At 38.0% G+C, this 18557-nt stretch overlaps 1 protein-coding gene across 13 annotated transcripts in view; it reads left to right on the top strand.

The window, feature by feature from the left end:
* NCOA7 (nuclear receptor coactivator 7) overlaps window positions 1–4947 on the top strand; it is a 150911-nt gene extending 145964 nt beyond the window's left edge. For 11 of the 13 annotated variants that reach the window (XM_021088655.1, XM_021088639.1, XM_021088642.1 and 8 more), the window contains 3 exons: window positions 1675–1770; window positions 2179–2252; window positions 2576–4933. In XM_021088655.1, the coding sequence (XP_020944314.1) occupies window positions 1675–1770; window positions 2179–2252; window positions 2576–2711 (306 nt within the window). In that variant the 3' untranslated portion in view covers window positions 2712–4933. Of the gene's footprint in view, window positions 1–1674; window positions 1771–2178; window positions 2253–2575 lie in introns of all 13 variants that reach the window. The other 2 variants (XM_005659211.3, XM_003353224.4) reach the window with 1 other exon arrangement.

Genomic DNA, 18557 nt, shown 5'->3' with positions numbered 1-18557 from the left:
CATGAGGTTGCAGGTTTGATCCTTGGCCTTGCTCAGTGGGTTAAGGATCTGGCATTGCCGTGAGCTGTGGTGTAGGTCGCAGACGTGGCTCGGATCCCGAGTTGCTGTGGCTGTGGAGTAGGCCAGTGGCTACAGCTCTGATCTGACCCCTAGCCTGGGAACATCCATATACCATGGGAGCAGATCAAGAAAAAGGCAAAAAGACCAAAAAAAAAAAAAAAAAAAATGTTTCCATCATGGCACAGTGGAAACAATCTGATTAGGAACCACGAGGTTGCGGGTTTGATTCCTGGCATAGGCCTGCAGCTGTAGCTCTGATTTGACCCTTAGTCTGGGAATCTCCACATGCATGGGTACAGCCCTAAAAAGCCACAAAAAAAAAAAAAAATTAGCCAAGAAAGAGTATAATTAGAATCCTGTATAGGGTGAGAGAGCAGGAATGGCTTTTTCTACTCATTGATCAGAAAGGTACTAACTTTCTTCCACGTATGGCTATTGCCCTTGCCATATTTTAGCACATGCTTTTTTAAAAATACTTAGTTGTATTTTCTTTTATTGAAATATCAGCAGAAGGGCAGTGGATATTTATGGATGGATGTTTGTTTTCTTTTGTTCTTAGCAGCTCTAGGGAGAGATTTTGGTATGAAGAACACAGTATTAGAGTTTCTAGACTTCTCCTCTACCTAATTTTTAGTATTTCAAGAACTAGGAACTGAGTGTGATTGATGAAGAGATTCCACAGTGATAATCCAATTTAAGTTATTTTGAAAAGTTCTAACACATTTTTTCAGATAGACTCCATTTAAATTATTGTTTCTCAAGTGGGATTGGAGCATAAGGTATGTCAGAATCACCTAAGGACATTTCATAGGCATATATATATATGTGTGTGTGTGTGTGTAATATATATATATGATACATAAACATAAACACACTCTCTCACTCTTGCAGTCCTCACTCCTGCAAGTACTGGTCAGGATCTGAGCAGGAGGATGGGAAGTGCAAGTAGTGAGCATGTGTATTCTGAAAACACTGCTCCTTCCAACCCCCATCAAGAAAACACTGAAAAATCATTGATTCAGATACATCTAAATCACCTTTTTAAAACCTACAGTATTATGGAATCGTTACTTTTTTCTTAGAAGCCATTTTGAACTAAGATATATTAGATCAGCCTTGTTAAGGATACCATTTTAATAAGGATATTGAAAACTCATTTTTGCAAATCACAAGAGAGAAAAATTTATTTTCTCTGGGGAAATGTCTGGCCATAATTACACTTATAAAACACATCAGAGACCTGCCTTTTTCCTTTTAACTACTCATTTCTGTGTGCAAGATGCATCTTGTTGTTTATTGTTCCCAATATGTCATCTGTATTCACTAAAGGGAATCTTGCCTCTATAGAGGACTTCAGACATCTTTTAAAATTGGAGCAATTGTTGGCCTTTGACAGATAAATTCTCTAAGCCACTTGGGTTCTAATGAGAACTGGGGACGTTTTGTTTGTTGGTGGTCTTTTTTTTTTTTAAATATAGGAACTCTGACATAGTAATAATCTTTGCTAGAAGAGATGTGAGATCTCAGAACAGGATTTTGCTAAAATATTTCCCAAGCATTTCTTTGGGAGGTTTATATTTGAAAATTGATAATGTTTCTGTTTTCTTCTGACAGATTTTTGGAGCATACGCAACTCATCCCTTCAAGTTCAGTGATCACTATTATGGCACAGGCGAAACTTTTCTCTACACATTCAGTCCTAATTTCAAGGTACCTAGATGGAATACCCAACGTCCTGGTGTCATGGTGTCAGGAGTGTGTCTAGGGTTGGAGGTGGGGAGCTGTTGTTGGAGCAGCAGCTGTCCCATCCTATAACTGTATCTGGTCTCACTCTAGCCCGGCCAGTACTTCATAACTGCACCACAGAAGCTGCTTAGATGCCTTCCCTGGGCCTTGAAAACTGCCCTTTTGCATGGTCTGAGATCCAGGGAGGGGTTGCAGGTCGGAGCCAACATGTGCCTGAGGGATCTTTTGTATCTCCTAACCCCTTGGGAGATTACATCCTGGCATTCCTCAGCCAGTGGGTAGTGCCCTTTCCCACACAGATAACTGATACTCCCTCTTTGCTAATTCTCCAGATTGAAATGTCTGTTCTCTGTCTTCTATTTCTACCCTAAGGTCTTTAAGTGGAGTGGAGAAAACTCATACTTTATCAATGGAGACTTAAGTTCTTTGGAACTTGGTGGTGGAGGGTAAGGTTTTTGTTGTTGTTATTACCACCTGACTTGGCCCAAGTGATTGACTGATTTTAGCTAGTCCATGTACTTAGACTATGTTAGGACAATGTGGTCTAACACATGACACTAAGAATTGAAGACAAAATTATTTGTCTAAATGTGGGATTACTGCCACCTGTTTTTAGGAAAGACGGGTCATTTAAATGAAATAAAGGAAATGTTCCCTTGGTTTTGTCTGTCTATAGCTTAAAAGAAAGAAGATGGGGCAAAGGAGGAGAGAAAGTGTACACATAAGATTAAAATGATTTCACCATTTTGCTTATTTTAAATTTTTTCAGGGGACGATTTGGTTTATGGCTAGATGCTGATTTATACCATGGACGAAGCAACTCCTGCAGCACTTTTAATAATGATATTCTATCCAAAAAGGAAGACTTCATAGTTCAAGACCTGGAGGTATGGACATTCGAGTGAAATTGAGACTGCCTTAAAATAGAATATTAAAAAGACTGGGTTTGATCAGCCCTCCTAAGGCTGGCTGGGAGATGAAGCCCCAGCCTGACTGCCTCATCCCATCATAGTGCTTTCTTTCTGCCGTCATCTCAGAGCGTGATCACACTGCAGAGAGATTCTGAAAGGTACATGTGGAAGGCAGACGATGAAGAGAAAGAAATCTGAAGTCCAGATTGTCAAAAGACTTTATACTCGCACTTCTTTCAAATCCATACAGTGAGGAATCCAAATATTTATAGAGGTATGAGTTGAATGCAATTTTTATTTTTGGTAACTGTGAAAAAGAAGATACTGTGGAAATATATACATGCCTTGTACAGTTATCAACATAATTTTCATTACCAAAATGTACAGCATACTATTGTTTGCCATGGAAAAGTTAGTCTCATTTAGAAAAATTGAAAGTGCACAGCACTTAAAGGGAATATATGATTTTTTAAAACTTTTATTTATTATTTTTAGTATACTGTCTGAAATGTGTTGGCAGTTTATTTCTTTTAATGTGTCAACTCAAAGAAATGTATACATTTTGTGCTATGTTTGGCAACAAACCCATTTGATTTATATAGTTTTATATTAATTTTTTTTGCCCTGATTGTTTAGGGTGATATGTATATGTATGTGCTGCTTGATGTCCGTATATACACACACACATATATATACAAACACACATAATTCTAAATTTTTTAAAACTCATCACCAATGTCTATTGATTTGAATATTGTAGGCTAGCTTTCCATTTAGTCATTAAAAAGGTACATTTTAGTTATTTACTCTGAACATTATTGTGTAAAGAAGCCATTTCTCATAGTCATAAGTTAATAATACAGGAATGTATACCTTTATGACCCTAGACTTAGAACAAACCCTGCTTTTGAAAAAAAATGTTTTGCTTCTCATAAAATCATGTGTGTTCCTAACAAAAAAAAATTGTACTTTCATTGGATTTTTTTGCATAATTTTCCCCAAGTTTGTATATTAACAAGTAGGCCATTGTTTTAAATAATACTAAGTATTTTAATTTCTGTATACTTTATATCAAATGAAAAATGTCAAATTAGCCCTATTACCTTGGTTTCTAGGCTATTTTACTTGAGAAAAAGCAATGCAAAGAAGTGCATTAATACCAAATTTGGAATAAAAAGGGAAAAAAACCCTGTTTTTTAATACAACTCACTTTCACATCATAAAACACTCTTATTAAAGTTAATAATAAAGCCTTGTTAAAATTTTAAACAATATTGTCACTTTATGAAAGCCAAAGACTGCTAATGGAAAAAATTTTCAAGTAATAGCCAAAGCTGAGAAAGTGATCTGTCATAAATTACATCCCCAGGGAGTTCCCGTCATGGCTCAGCAGAAACGAATCCAACTAGTATCCGTAAGGATGTGGGTTTGATCTCTGACCTCACTTAGTGAGTCAGGGATCCAGCGTTGCCATGAGCCAGGGTGTAGATTGCACACATGGCTCAGATCCCAAGTTGCTGTGCCTGTGACGTAGGCTGGCAGCTGTAGCTCCAATTCGACCCCTAGCCTGGAAACGTCCATATGCCTCAGGTGCAGCCCTAAAAAGCAAAAAAAAGTGACAACCCTAGTGATCTTTGAAAGGAAAAATTAATGAAAAGTAGTATATTATATACCTGCATTAAAAAAAAAAAAAAAGTCCTTAGAATGTTGGCCTTAAGTTGGCAGGATATCCCCTTTTGCTTATTCTCTTAGAGTGTTTATAAAAAAGAACAAATTGCCAAGTGGCCTCCTGTCAGATCAACAATTATTTTACTCTACTTACAATCCATGCAAGTTTAAACGCTGTAAAATTTTAAATCTGTAGTCTGGGTGTACTTTCACCCAAGTTCTCATATTTAGAACCCTTGATTAACAACTTATTAGCAGTTTAACCTTAATCTGCTTGTTAAATAATGTGCTGGTGTGAGATATCAGGAATGTCTCATGATCACATTTACCATTTATGCCATTTGCAACCATATACTATTAACAAAATGGTCATTTTGCATATAGTTCACTCTTACTTAGTTTAGTCCATGATATTATACTTGTGAGAGCATATCCAGATGCTGCATTCTCTATTTAAAACAGTATTGTCCAATCAGAAATGTGTGGCCCTTCATTTACGGCTATTGAATATATGTAATGCAGTGCTAGCCCAATATTTTCAATAAAGGAATTTATGCATTAAGTGTGGTTTTCTTTCCCGAGGATTCATTCTACTGCATGCTAGAGTGTTTACTTGATTGAAAGGATGATGAAATATCCAAGACTAATAAAGCCCAGTGCTCAAGTTTTTATCGCTGCCTTGGAAATTCCCTCTTTGTTCCCTGTAGTCACCCACCATTCTCTCATCAGTTCATGAAAACTGCTTCTGTTATAGTTATGAGACAAGTCTTGGCTCTGCCTGCTAGTTTCTCTATTCTTAATCCTAGCTGTTCACTGAATAGTGACTTCCTCTTTTTAACATTTCTCCCTTGACCTACCTCCTAACTTCCGTGAGAGACACCTTACCCTCTAATTTTCTTGGGCATTGTGTCTCCTAGCCCCTAAAGATAAAGACCTCAAGCAGTGTTCATTCCTTCTCAATTCTTAACTTAGGGAGTTTGCATCAAAAGACATGGATGGGGGGGGGGGGAAGGAACCAAATGCCTCACCAGACTGTTGAAAATGATTTAGATACATTCCCACGCTACAAGCCACTAGGGACACCTTGAACTAGTGTGAGAAATATTTTTAGCTTTTGTTTGATTTCCCTTTCCTTAATTCCTTTTAAAGTTTTAGATGTATATAAAACAGGACTAATAAAGGAAGTACTTCCTTTTGAGGAAGGTGTTAAGAATCTCTTAAACCAGAAAGAGATACTGAAATTCATCTTCTTCTTAGGTTGCCTATACCATTTTTACCAATATAAGCAGATAAAGGTACAGAGGTCAGAAACCAAAGGAAGTTTCAGAAACTAAACATCAGGCATACTCGCCCTTTGTGCAAGTATCAAAAGTACCTTTGACCACTTCCTTCTGCCCAATCAGGTCACACCTTTGTTCTCATTCAGGGGAAGTCCAAACCTCAGCACATCATATCCTCTGTTCCTACCTTCTTGTTTATTCTATGCTTAATTACCCCTTCCAAGATCAATTTACTTTGCACTGGCCTGTAATCATACCATTAATACATGTCTACATCTTCAGGAAAGGTCTTGGGACAAAACCTGAAGGTCCAGCTAAAGTACCATCCTCCAGTGAAGGTGCATGGCACCTTGGAGGTATTTCAAAAATGCTTGTCAAGTTTGACTGAATGAAGTGCATAACTAAAGGAATGTATCCCAGAGAAGTTAATGAATTCACCCAATGGTGCAGAGTTAAGCAGCAGAACTTGGAACTAAACACAGGTTTTGGATTCCTAGCTCTCTTCCCCTCCTCGCTGTACAGTACTCAGTCACAAGTTTGTAAGCATTATTCTAAAGATTGTGATGCAGGAAGAAATGATCTTTCCAATAGCTGCTCAAATTCTTTCCTTTGGGTCTTAGGGCTGTTAAGAAAAAGATGGAGGGAATTTCTGGGGAGTTAAGGTGGTGGTGGTATGTGTGAATACTTTCTGGGAAAAGAATTCCTTCATTTTCAGATCTCTTGGTTACTGGCATTCTGAAAAATGTCAACTGAAGAGGAAGTTCCAGGGCCTCAGGGCTTCAGGGCATTGAGAATGAGTCACAATGTTTCCTAAAGTGCAATCTAGAAAACAGTTCAGAAGACCGTTTAAGGGAAGACCAAACTATCCAGTGAGTTTATACTTTGGTGATAGGGATGATAGAAGAGTGCCAAGGCTTATGGTAAACTGGACTCTCCACTAATTGTGTCGATTTTGCAAGGAAGATTTATCAGGAATTTTATGTGGAGCATTTTCATAAGATAAATAATCTAGGCAAGTGTGTGGTACTTGTGTAAAGATGCAATAAATACATCCTGGAATCTTCACTTACCAGCAAGTTATTTAAACTCTCTGTGCCTCCGCTTCTTCATCTGTAAAATGAGAGCAAGAGTACCTTCCTTAAAGAGATGTCAGGAGAATTAAATGGATTAATATATGTAAAATACTATTGTACTACACACACTTATTTGTTAGAGATATGTTGTTTTCCCTTCAACATTGTTTCTAAGATTCTTTGTTATTTCGTTTGTGTGTATTTTATATTATTCCGTGTGAATGTACCACTATATCACTATTTATGCCACTCTCCTGTCGGTGGAGAAAGGTGCTTGCAGGTTTATCTTGCTCTGACATTGTCCTGAGGCCCATGTGAGAGAACTTCACTGAGATGGAATGGATGGTCCATGGAATATGTGAGTACTTGATGTTACAAGATAACCCCTCAATGTTTCACAAAGTGATTATACCATTTACATGCCTATTAAAATATTCTGTCCAATATCTCATATTATTAGATTTCTTAGTTTTGGCCAATTTCTAGGGTATGTAATGTTATTTCACTGTCGTTCTAATTTGCATTTCCCTGATTACTATGAGGATGTGTACCTTTTTTTTTTTTAATTTTGTTTGGCTTTATTCAATATTCAAAGGGACATATTTTCCCACAAGTTATTTATTTAGGCATAAATATACAAAGATAAACAAGCATGATTTCTAAGTAAAATGGCTTTAAGTACGAGATTTGCCGATATTGTGTAATCTCTTAATGAAAGAGAAGCAGCCAGCCTATCTTTTTGGAAAGGCCAAGCAATCACATAGTGACAATCGCTTACTTAAGAGCAGTAGAAATAGTTAACATTATTAATTCCATTTGCCTTCCATGAAAAGAAAAAATTGCTACATGGTTGTGTGATGGAGAGGATTCTTCTAGAATTGTCCTTTAACATTATGATATTTGAGTTCCACATATATTTCCACTCTTCTAGGCAACACCAAAGAGATGGCAGGCAGATTTCTTAACCAAGTTATGGCCAAAATTAAACGCACTAATTTAACCACAAAATCTTCTCAATGACCCTATTTCCAATTTATATAATCAATTTCAATCTAACCCCTCAAATTATAAACCTCAGAGTCAATCTTCTCTTTCTTCTTTACCCTACAGAAGCAATCAGTCACCAAATCCTATTGTCATGCATTATTTATTGAACCTTGAATACACAGAATTTACAAAGATACCCTACCTTTTCTTTTCCCGTTGCCACTGCCTTAGTTAGCTCTCCTGTGAACTCTTGCTATAGTCACCCCACTGGCATTCTGGCATTCGGTTTCTCTGCTTTTCAATTTTATCTTTCATCTCTTTCCTTTCTACATCTCTAGGTTTAGCGCTTCCTGTTGCTGTCTTTGAATATTTTACTGGATATTTCAGTCTTCTAGCCTTTGTACATTTTTGTTTTTCTTCTCCCAACCCCTGCTCATACTTCATGCTTTAAAATAGATGTGTCTTTATTTCTTATGAATTGTCCTTCACTACCTAGTCTTTCTAAAAAACCAAAAATAAAATAAATCTGAAAATCTACAGCAGCTGGATTAGGAGATCTCCCTAATGTGTTCCACAGGGCTTTCTTTTTCTCCATCATAGTGAGGATGTGTACCTTTTAATATAGGTCTTAGCCATTTACGTTTTCTTCTTTGTGAGATGTCTATTCGTATCTTAGACCTGTTTCTTTTCTTTTCTTTTTAGGACCATACCCGTGACATATGGAAGTTCCTACACCACAGTCATAGCAACTTGGGATCCAAGTTGCATCTGTGGCCTACACCACAGCTCACAGAAATGCCAGATCCTTAACCCACTGAGCAAGATCAGGGATCAAATCCACATCCTCATGGATACTAGTAGCCAGGCTCATTACTGCTGAGTCACAACGAGAACTTCGTTATGCTTGTTTCTTCTAGTCTGTCTTCTGGGAAGAGGTCACGTGAAATCCTTGCTGTTACAGCTTTAAGAACAATAGGCATTAGTCAGTTCCTCATTAATTCCATTTAATTTTGATGAGGAAGACAAATAGTTGACATGAGGCTATCAGAGGTTCTCAGACTTTACAGGCATCTCCCTTAAGTGGGCAATATCTAGGTAAAGCTGTGAAAAAGGAGGATGTTTGCTGATTTGTGTTTTGTTTTGAATATCTGGGCATGCATTGGCACTTATTAATTTGATTATGTGATTTTTTTTTTTTTAGAAGCAGCGTCAAGCAATTCATTTGTAATAACAGTAAACACTTGTTGAGCACTTATGCCTTAAGTATTATTCCAAGCACTTTACATATATTATCTCAATTACGGGATAACTCTGAAAGGCCATCACAGGCTAAGAACTTCCCCTGGAGTGAGCTGGTACCTTCTGAGCAGGGTGACTATGAGTCCTAATATTTACAAAGCTCTTGAAAGGATAACAGGATTGTAATGTGAGGTAAAAGCATCTACAATTCTTTACAGACCATTTCTACTACGCACAAGATGGCAGAGCAGAAGGACCTTGAGCTCAATTCCTCTCACAAGAACACCAAAATCACAACTATGAGCTGAACAACCATTGATTAAAAAAAAGACTACAACCTACCAAAAAAAAAAAAAAAGATATTATACATCCAAAAACAAAGAAGAAATCACTAGATGGTAGGAGAGTTGCACTTATGATATAATCAAATCCTACACTCCAGGGTGGGCGACCGATAAACTGTAGAATAGTTATATCGCAGAAGCTCTCCCACCAGAATGAGAGTTCTGAGCCCCATGTCAGGCTCCCCAGTCTGGGAGTTTGGCATTGGGAGGAGGAACCCCCAGACCATTTGGCTTTGATGGTCCACAGGGCTTGACTGCAGGAGCTCCACAGGAGTGGGGAAGACTCCACTCTGGGAGAGTGCACAAGACTTCTCATGTACAATGGGACCCAGGGCAAAAGCAGTGACTTCTTAGGAGCCTGTTGCAGACCTGCTTGCTGTTCCTAGAAGGTGTCTAAAGAGGGTGGGGGCAGCTGGGGTGCTCTCTGGGGTTGTAACAGCAGGTGGAAAAAATCTCAGGGAGTGTTTATCTAATGAACTCTTGCTAGACACAAGCTACTTGGATAATTAGTACCAAGACCCAGCCCAACCAAATAGCCTATAGGCTCCAGTGCTGGGATGCCTCAGGCTAAACAACCAACAGGGCAGGAATAAAGCCCCATCCATCAGCAGAGAGGCTGCCTAAAAACTTGCTGAGCCCACAGCTACCATTAGACATGCCCTTTGACATGGACCTGGCCACCAGAGGACCAAGAACATCTCCATCCACTAGTGGACAGGCACTGGCCCTGCCCACCAGGAGGCCTGCACTGGCCTCTAGACCAGCCTCACCCACCAGAGGGAGATACAGAAGTAAAAAAACTATAATTCTGCAGACTGCATAACTGAGTCCACAAATACAGGTCAGAACCTACCCTGGGATGAGCTGGTCCTAGGCCCTTGGGCAACAAGAGAGGAGAATACTGGTGGGACACACAGGACATCCCCTACAGAGGTCCACTTCTCCAAGGTCAAGAAATGTAATTAGCCTACTACATACATAAAAATACAAATAGAATATAAACAAAATGAGATGACAAAGGAATATGTTCCGGATGAAGAAATAATCTCCAGAACAACTAAGCAAAGTAGAGACATGCAATCTACCTGAGAAGGAGTTCAGATAATGATCATAAAGATGAGCCAAGAACTTGGTAAAGAATGGATGCACAGAGAAAGATGTTATAAGAACTTTTAAACAAAGAGTTAGAAAATATAAAGTACAACTAGAGTGGAAGAGTAAAATAACTGAAATGAAAAATACATTAGAAGGAATCAATAGCAGAATAAATGAGGCAGAAAAGTGGATAAATGAGCTGGAAGACAGAGTGGTGGAAATCACTGCTGAGGAAGAAAGAAAAAGAGAAAAGAAATGAGGATGATTTAAGAGGCTTCTGGGTCAACTTCAAATGCACCAATATTATGGGGGTCCCAGAAGTAGAAGATCAAGAGAAACTCATTACAGGGGTCCCAAAACGAGAAGAGAGAGAGAAACTGTCTGAGAAAACATTTGAAGAGATACTAGTTGAAAACTTCCATAACAAGTGAAAGGAAACAGTCACCCAATTCCAGGAAGTACAGAGTTCCATACAGGATTAAGCCAAGGAGGAACATGTCGAGACACATAGTAATCAAGCTGACAAAAATTAAAGGTCAAGAGAAAATATTAAAAGCAACAATGGAAAAGAAACAAATAACACACAAGGTAATTCCCATGAGGTTACCAGCTGATTTTTCAGCAGAAACTCTGCAGACTGAAAGAGAGTGGCATGATATTTTTAAAGTGATGAAAAGGAAAAACATACAACAAAGAACACTCTACCCAGCAAGGCTCTCATTCATATTTGACAGAGAAATCAAAAGCTACATAGGCAAAAGCTCAAAGAATTCAGCAGCAGAGTTCCAGCTGTGGCTTAGCAGGTTAAGAACCTTACCAGTATCTATGAGTATGCAGGTTCGATCCCTGGCCTTGCTCAGTGGCATTGCCACAAGCTGCAGGGTAGGTAGTAAATGTGGCCTTAATCCTGCATCACTGTGGCCGTGGCATAGGCTGGCAGCTGTGGCTCTGATTCGACCCCTAGCCCTTATGCTGAAAGTGCAGTTGCAAAAAGAAAAAAAAAATCCAGCACCAATAAACCAGCTTTACAACAAATGCTAAAGGAATTTCTCTAGGCAGAAAAGAAAAGGTCACATTTGAAACAGAAAATTAAGAGATATAAAAGGAGAAACTGACAGTAACAAAATAATAGTGGGGGAATCTAACAGCCACTCACATCAATGGAGAGATCATCCAGACAGAAAATCAGTAAGGAAATACAGGCCTTAAATGACATATTAGACTAGATGGACTTAATTGATATCTATAGCATGTTCCATCAGAAAGCAGTAGAATACACATTCTCTTCAAATGCACACAAAACATTCTACAGAAGAGATCACAAGGTGGTCCATAAAGCAAGCCTCAGTAAATTTAAGAAAACTGAAATCATAATCAACCATCTCTTCTGACCACAACACTATAAGATTAGAAATTAACTACAAAGAAAAAAATCTGCAAAAAATCACAAACACATGGAGGCTAAACAATATGCAACTAAACAACCAATGGATCACTGAAGAAATCAAAGAGGAAATAAAAAAATAGAGAAAAATGAAAATGAAAACATGACAATCCAAAACATGGGAGGCAGCAAAAACAGTTCTAAGAAGGAAATCCACAGAGATACAAGCTCAGAAATAAGAAAAATCTAACACAACCCAACCTTACGCATTAGAAAAAAAAGAAAAAAACAAAACCCCCAATTATTAGAAGGAAAGAAATCATAAAGATCAGAACAGAAATAAATGAAATATAGATGAAGAAAACAGTAGAAAAGATCAACGAAACTAAAAAATAATTCTTTGAAAAGATAAACAAAATTGATAAACTTTTACCCAGAATTATCGAGAAAAGATAATGGGCACAAATCAATAAAATTAGAAATGAAAAAGAAGTTACAGCCAACACCACAGAAATACAAAGGACTATAAGAGACTACTAGAGGAGTTCCTGTCGTGGCTCAGTGATTACGAACTCAACTAGTATCCATGAGGATGCAGGTTCAATCCCTGGCCTCACTCAGTGAGTTAATGATCCAGCATTGCCGTGAGCTGTGATGTAGGTCACAGATGTGGCTTGCATCCTGCGTTGCTGGGGTTGTGTGTAGTCTGTCGGCTACAGCTCTGATTCTACCCCTAGCCTAGGAACCTCCATATGTTGCAGGTGTGGCCCTAAAAAATGATAGAAAAAAAAAAGAAAAGACCTCTTTGGAGTTCCTGTCCTGGCGCAGCAGAAAAGAATCCGACTAGGAACCATAAGGTTGCGGGTTCGATTCCTGGCCTCGCTTAGTGGGTTAAGGATCTGGCGTTGCCATGAGCTGTGCTGTAGGTTGCAGATGTGGCTCAGATCTGGCATTGCTGTGCCTTTGGCGTAGGCCGGCAGTTGTAGCTCTGATTGGACCCCTAGCCTGGGAACCTCCATATGCCATGGGTGCAGTCCTATAAAGATAAAAAAAAAAAAAAAAAAAAAAAGAGAGAGAGACTACTACAAGCAACTACAGGCCAATAAAATGGACAACCTGGAAGAAATGGACAAATACTCAGAAACGTACATTCTCCCAAGACTGAACCAGGAAGAAATAGAAAATATGAACAGACAAATTACAAGCACTGAAATTAAATCTGTGATTAAAAACTCCTAACAAACAAAATTCCAGGACCAGATGGCTTTGCAGGCAAATTCTACCAAACATTTAGAGAAGAGTTAACATTTATTCTTCTGAAACTATTCCAAAAAACTTCAGAGGAAGGAAAACTTTCCAACTTATTCTATGAGGCCACCATTACCCTGATACCAAGCCAAAGATATCACAGAAAAAGAAAATTACAGGCCAACACCACTGATAAACATAGATGTAAAGATCCTCAGCAAAGTACTGGCAAACCAAATCCAACAATATATAAAAAGGATCATACATCATGATCAAGTGAGGTTTATTATAGGAATGCAAGGATATTTTTTAGTATTTGCACATCAATCAGCTGTGATATACTATATTAACAAATTGAAAAATGAAAACCATATGATCATCTCATATGATCATCTCAATAGTTACAGATTAAATTCAATATCCATTTATGGTTAAAAACCTCTTCAGAAAGTGGGCATATAGGGAACATATCTCAACATAATAAAGACCATGTATGAAAAACACAAAGCTAACATCATACTTAATGGTGAAAATGTAAGAGCATTGCCTCTAGGATCAGGAACAATACAAGGATTTCCACTCTTACAACCTTTTTTTTTTTTTTTTTTTTTTTTGTCTTTTTAGTGCTGCACCTGTGGCATATGGAGGTTCCCAGGCTAGGGGTCTAATTGGAGCTGTAGCCACTGGCCTAAGCCGCAACCACAGCAATGCTAGATCCAAGCCACATCTGTGACCTACACCACAGCTCACAGCAATGCTGGATCTCTAACCCACTGAGTGGGGCCAGGGCTCCAACCTATGTACTCATGGATATTAGTCAGATTTATTTCCACTGAGCAACAATGGTAACTCCCTCTCATTTTCATTCAGCAGAGTTTTGGAAGTTCTAGCCACAGTAATCAGAGAAGAAAAAGAAATAAAAGAGATCTGAATTGGAAAAGAAGTAAAAATTGTCACTGTTTGCAGATGATATGTCATTATACATAGAAAGTCCTAAAGATGCTGAAAGAAAATGACTAGAGCTCATCAATGATTCTGGTCAAGTTGCAGGATACAAAAATAACATGCAGAAATCTGTTGCATTTCTATACAGCAACAATGAAAGATCAGAAAGGGAAATTAAGAAAATGATCTCATTTGCCATTGCATCAAAAAGAATAATATGGAGTTCCCATCATGGTGCAGCAGAAACAAATCCAACTAGGAACCATGAGGTTGTGGGTTTGATCCCTGGCCTCACTCAGTGGGTTAAGGATCTGGCATTGCCATGAGCTGTGGTGTAGGTCACAGACACAGCACGATTCTGCGTTGTGGCTGTGGTTTAGGCCAGTGGCTTCAGCTCTGATTGGACCCCTAGTCTGGGAGGCTCCATATGCTGTGGGTGTGGCCATAAAAAGACAAAAAAGACCAAAAAAAAAAAAAAAAGAATAATACATCTAGGAAAAAACTTACTTAAGAAGGCAAAAGACCTATATTCTGAAAAATGTAAGATGATGAGAGAAATCAAAGATGACACAAAGAGATTAAAAAGATATACCATAGTCTTGGATTGGAAGAATCAATATTGTCAAAATGACTAAATCGACCAAGGCAATCTAAAGATTCAATGTGATCCCTATCAAATTACCAATGGCATTCTTCATAGAATTAGAACAAAAAACTTTAAAATTTGTATGTAAACACAAAATACATCAAATAGCCAAAGTAATCTTGAGAAAGAAAAATGCAGCCAGAAGAATCAGGCTCCCTGAGTTTAGACTATACTACAAAGCTAGAGTAATCAAAGTAGTATGGTACTGGTACAAAAACAAAAATATAGGTCAATGAAATAGGATGGAAAGCCCATATATAAACCTATGAACCTATGGTCAATTACTCTGTAACAAAGGAGGCAAGAATATACAATGGAGAAAAGACAGTCTCTTCAACAAGTGGTACTGGGGAAACTAAACAGCTATATGTACAAGAATGAAATCAGAACACTTTAACACCATACACAAAAATAGACTCAAAATGGATGAAAGACCTAAATGTAAAACTCAATATTATAAAACTCTTAGAGGAAAACAAAGGCAGAATATTCTTTAACATAAGTTGCAGCAATGTCTTTTTTGACCCTCCTCCTAAAGTAATGAAAATAAAAACAAAAATAAACAAATGGGACCTAATTTAACTTAAGAGCTTTTGTACAGCAAAGGAAACTTTAAATAAAATTAAAAGATAACTCTATACCAAACAAATTTTTTTCAAATGGTCAGAAGATCTAAATATACCTCTCTCCAAAGAAGACATATGGCCAAAACGCACATGAAAAGATGATGAATATCACTAATTATTTGAGAAATGCAAATCGAAACCACAATGAGGCACCATATTAGACCAGTGAGAATGGCCATCATTAAAACATCTACAAACAGTAAATGCTGGAGAGGATGTGGAGAAAAGAGAACCCTCTTATACTGTTGGTGGGAATATAAGCTAGTGAAACCACTATGGAGATCAGTATGGAGATTCCTTAAAGAAACTAAATGTAGAATTACCATATGATCCAGCAATCCCACTCCTGGGCAAATATTCAAGAGAAAAACCATAATTCAAAATGATACATGTACCCCAATGTTCACTGCAGCACTATTTACAATAGCCAATACATGGAAGCAATGTAAATGTCCATCAACAGAGGATTGGATAAAGAAAATGTGGTACATATATACAATGGAATAGTATTCAGCCATAAAAAAGAATGAAACAATATGAATGGGCCTAGAAATCATCATACTAAGTGACATAGTCAGACAGAGAAAGACAAATATCATATGAGGTCACTCATATGTAAAATCTAATGAAAAATGATACAAAAAAAGCTTAGAAAACAGAAATAGAGGCAAAGATTTTGAAACCAAATATATGTTTACCAAAGGGGAAATGTTGGGTGGGGAAAGGATAAACTAGGGGATTAGGATTGACATATGCACACTGCTGTATATAAAACAGATGGATAAAAAGAAACTATTGTATAGCACAGGGTAACCTACTCAATGCTGTGTAATAACCTATACGGGGAAATCTGAAGAAGAATGGATAAATGTATATCTATAACAGATTTACTTCATTGTACACCTGAAACTAACAAAACTTTGTAAATCAACTATATGCCAATAAAATTTATTTTTAAAAAATCTACAAATAATAAATACTGGAGAGGTGTGGAGAAAAAGGAACCCTTCTACACTGTTAGTGGGAATGAAAACTGGTATAGCCACTGTGGAGAATAACATGGAGGCTCCTTAAAAAAATCTAAAAACAGTGCTACCATATGATCCTAGAATTCCACCTCTGGGCAGTATATCTGAAGAAACTATAATCTGAAGAGATACATGCTCCCCAGTATTTACTGTAGCACTATTTACAATAGGCAAGACATAGAAACGCCTAAATGTCCACTGATAGATGAATGGATAAAGATGAAGTGTGTACACACACACACACACGCACAGTGGAATACAATTCAGTATTTTCATTTGCACAAAAAACAAATAAAATAATACCATTTACAGTAATACAGATGGACCTAGAGATTATTATACCATAAAGTCAGAGAAAGGCAAATATCATATGATATCACTTACATGCAGAACCTAAAAAAAATGGTAAAATGAATTCATATGCAAAATGAAAATAGACCCACGGACACAGAAAACAAATCTATAGTTGCCAAAGAGAAAAGCCAAGGGAGGGAATAAATTAGAAGTTTGAGATTGACATATACACTTTACTATATATAAAACAGATAACCAACAAGGCCCTACTGTAGAACACAGGGAGCTATACTCAATATTGTGCAATAATCTATAAGGGAAAAGAATCTGAAAAAAGAATATTTATACACACATATATTATCTCAATCTTCATAATAATCTGTGATGGTCATGAAGTTAAGTATTCTATTACTATTCCCCAGCTGAGGAAATGGAAGCCCTGAAAAATTAATGATTTGTCTAAGGTAGAATCACTAAATGGTAGAAACAGGCTTCAAATTCTGCGAGTCTGACTCACCAGCCCATGCTTTAACCACTTAGATAACCACAGGCGACAACAAGTTAGTTGAGAGTACAGCACAAATAAAGGGAGGGCATGGTGGATGCCCAGAAGCAATTTGGTGAATTAATGAGACTTGGGTTTATTCTGGGTAGGGAAGAAAGTGAGGTGGGAACACCAGAGAAAGAGCAAGGAAAGAAATCACAGAATTCCTGCTGTGGTGCAGCAAGCTCTGCAGTGTCTTGGGAGCACTGGGATCAGGTTTGATCCCCTGCCCCAAACTGTGGGTTAAGGATCTGGTGTTGCCGCAGCTGCTTAGGTCTCAACTGCAGCTCAGATCTGATCCCTGGCCCAAGAACTCCCATACCTCAGGGCGGCCAAAAAAAAAAAAAAAAAAAAAAAAAAAAAAAAAAAAAAAAATCACTAACAAGTTAGGAGAGTGTGAAAGTTGTGAGGAAACGTGCTTTCAGGGGTGTGAAGAGCCACTGAAGTTCAGGTTTTCTGAGCATCTCGCTAAATGTCAAATTAGGGTTTTGCTATAGGAATGAGTTGTGTTAAAGAGGAATTGAGGCAAAGGGCACTGGAATTCAGTTGCTTGAGAACCTGTGAATCATAAATGCTGAGGTTGTCTGAGGTAACTAGAGAGGCTGGCACCTTTTGTGGGCCAGGTATTGAAGATCTGTTACTCTGGGGAGTGAACAAGAAGCTGGTACATGATGTTGGTTATGCTTCATGCTATACCATGAGACTCAAAAGGTGCAGAGTGTGGAGAGTTACATACAGGCAAGAATGGGATTCATCTGAACTGGGAGTTATAAACTAGGAGAATGCCAACACTGCTTCCAAATCTCTCTTAGCATGTTGGAAGGTGAAGGTTTCAGTTTTGTGAGGAGGCTGGGGATGGAGATTAGGAAGCTTACAATCAAATAGTGGCTTTGACAGTGGAGAGAGATTCTCAGAGGTCAGAAGTGGAAAAAGGGAGAGAAAAAAGAAGCACAGGACAATTTGGGTATGAGTAAATAGGAATTTTTAGGTTTTTATTTTTTTAATTTTTTTTTTTTTTTGTCTTTTCTAGGGCGCTCCCGAGACATATGGAGGTTCCCAGGCTAGGGGGCTAATTGGTGCTATAGATGCTGGCCTATGCCAGAACCAGAGCAATGTGGGATCCGAGCCGCATCTGCAACCTACACCACAGCTCATGGCAACGCGGGATCCTTAACCCACTGAGCGAGGCCAGGGATTGAACCCACAACCTTATGGTTCCTAGTCAGATTCGTTAACCACTGTGACGACAGAACTCCCCCGGAATTTTTTAAATTTTTAAAATAAGAAAGAGAATGAATGGTGAAGATGAGATTTATTGGCCTTGAGATTATGAAAAAATACTGGTATGAATTTCATAAGAAAATTGACATTAACTTCAAGATGATGGAGCTGTGTTGATTTACATGGTATTTGTTTTCTGTTGGTTTAGGGAGATAGGA

The sequence above is a fragment of the Sus scrofa genome, chromosome 1, assembly GCF_000003025.6.
Source record: "Sus scrofa isolate TJ Tabasco breed Duroc chromosome 1, Sscrofa11.1, whole genome shotgun sequence".
Taxonomy (NCBI): domain Eukaryota; kingdom Metazoa; phylum Chordata; class Mammalia; order Artiodactyla; family Suidae; genus Sus; species Sus scrofa.
This window is presented reverse-complemented; position numbering and strand designations above follow the sequence as displayed.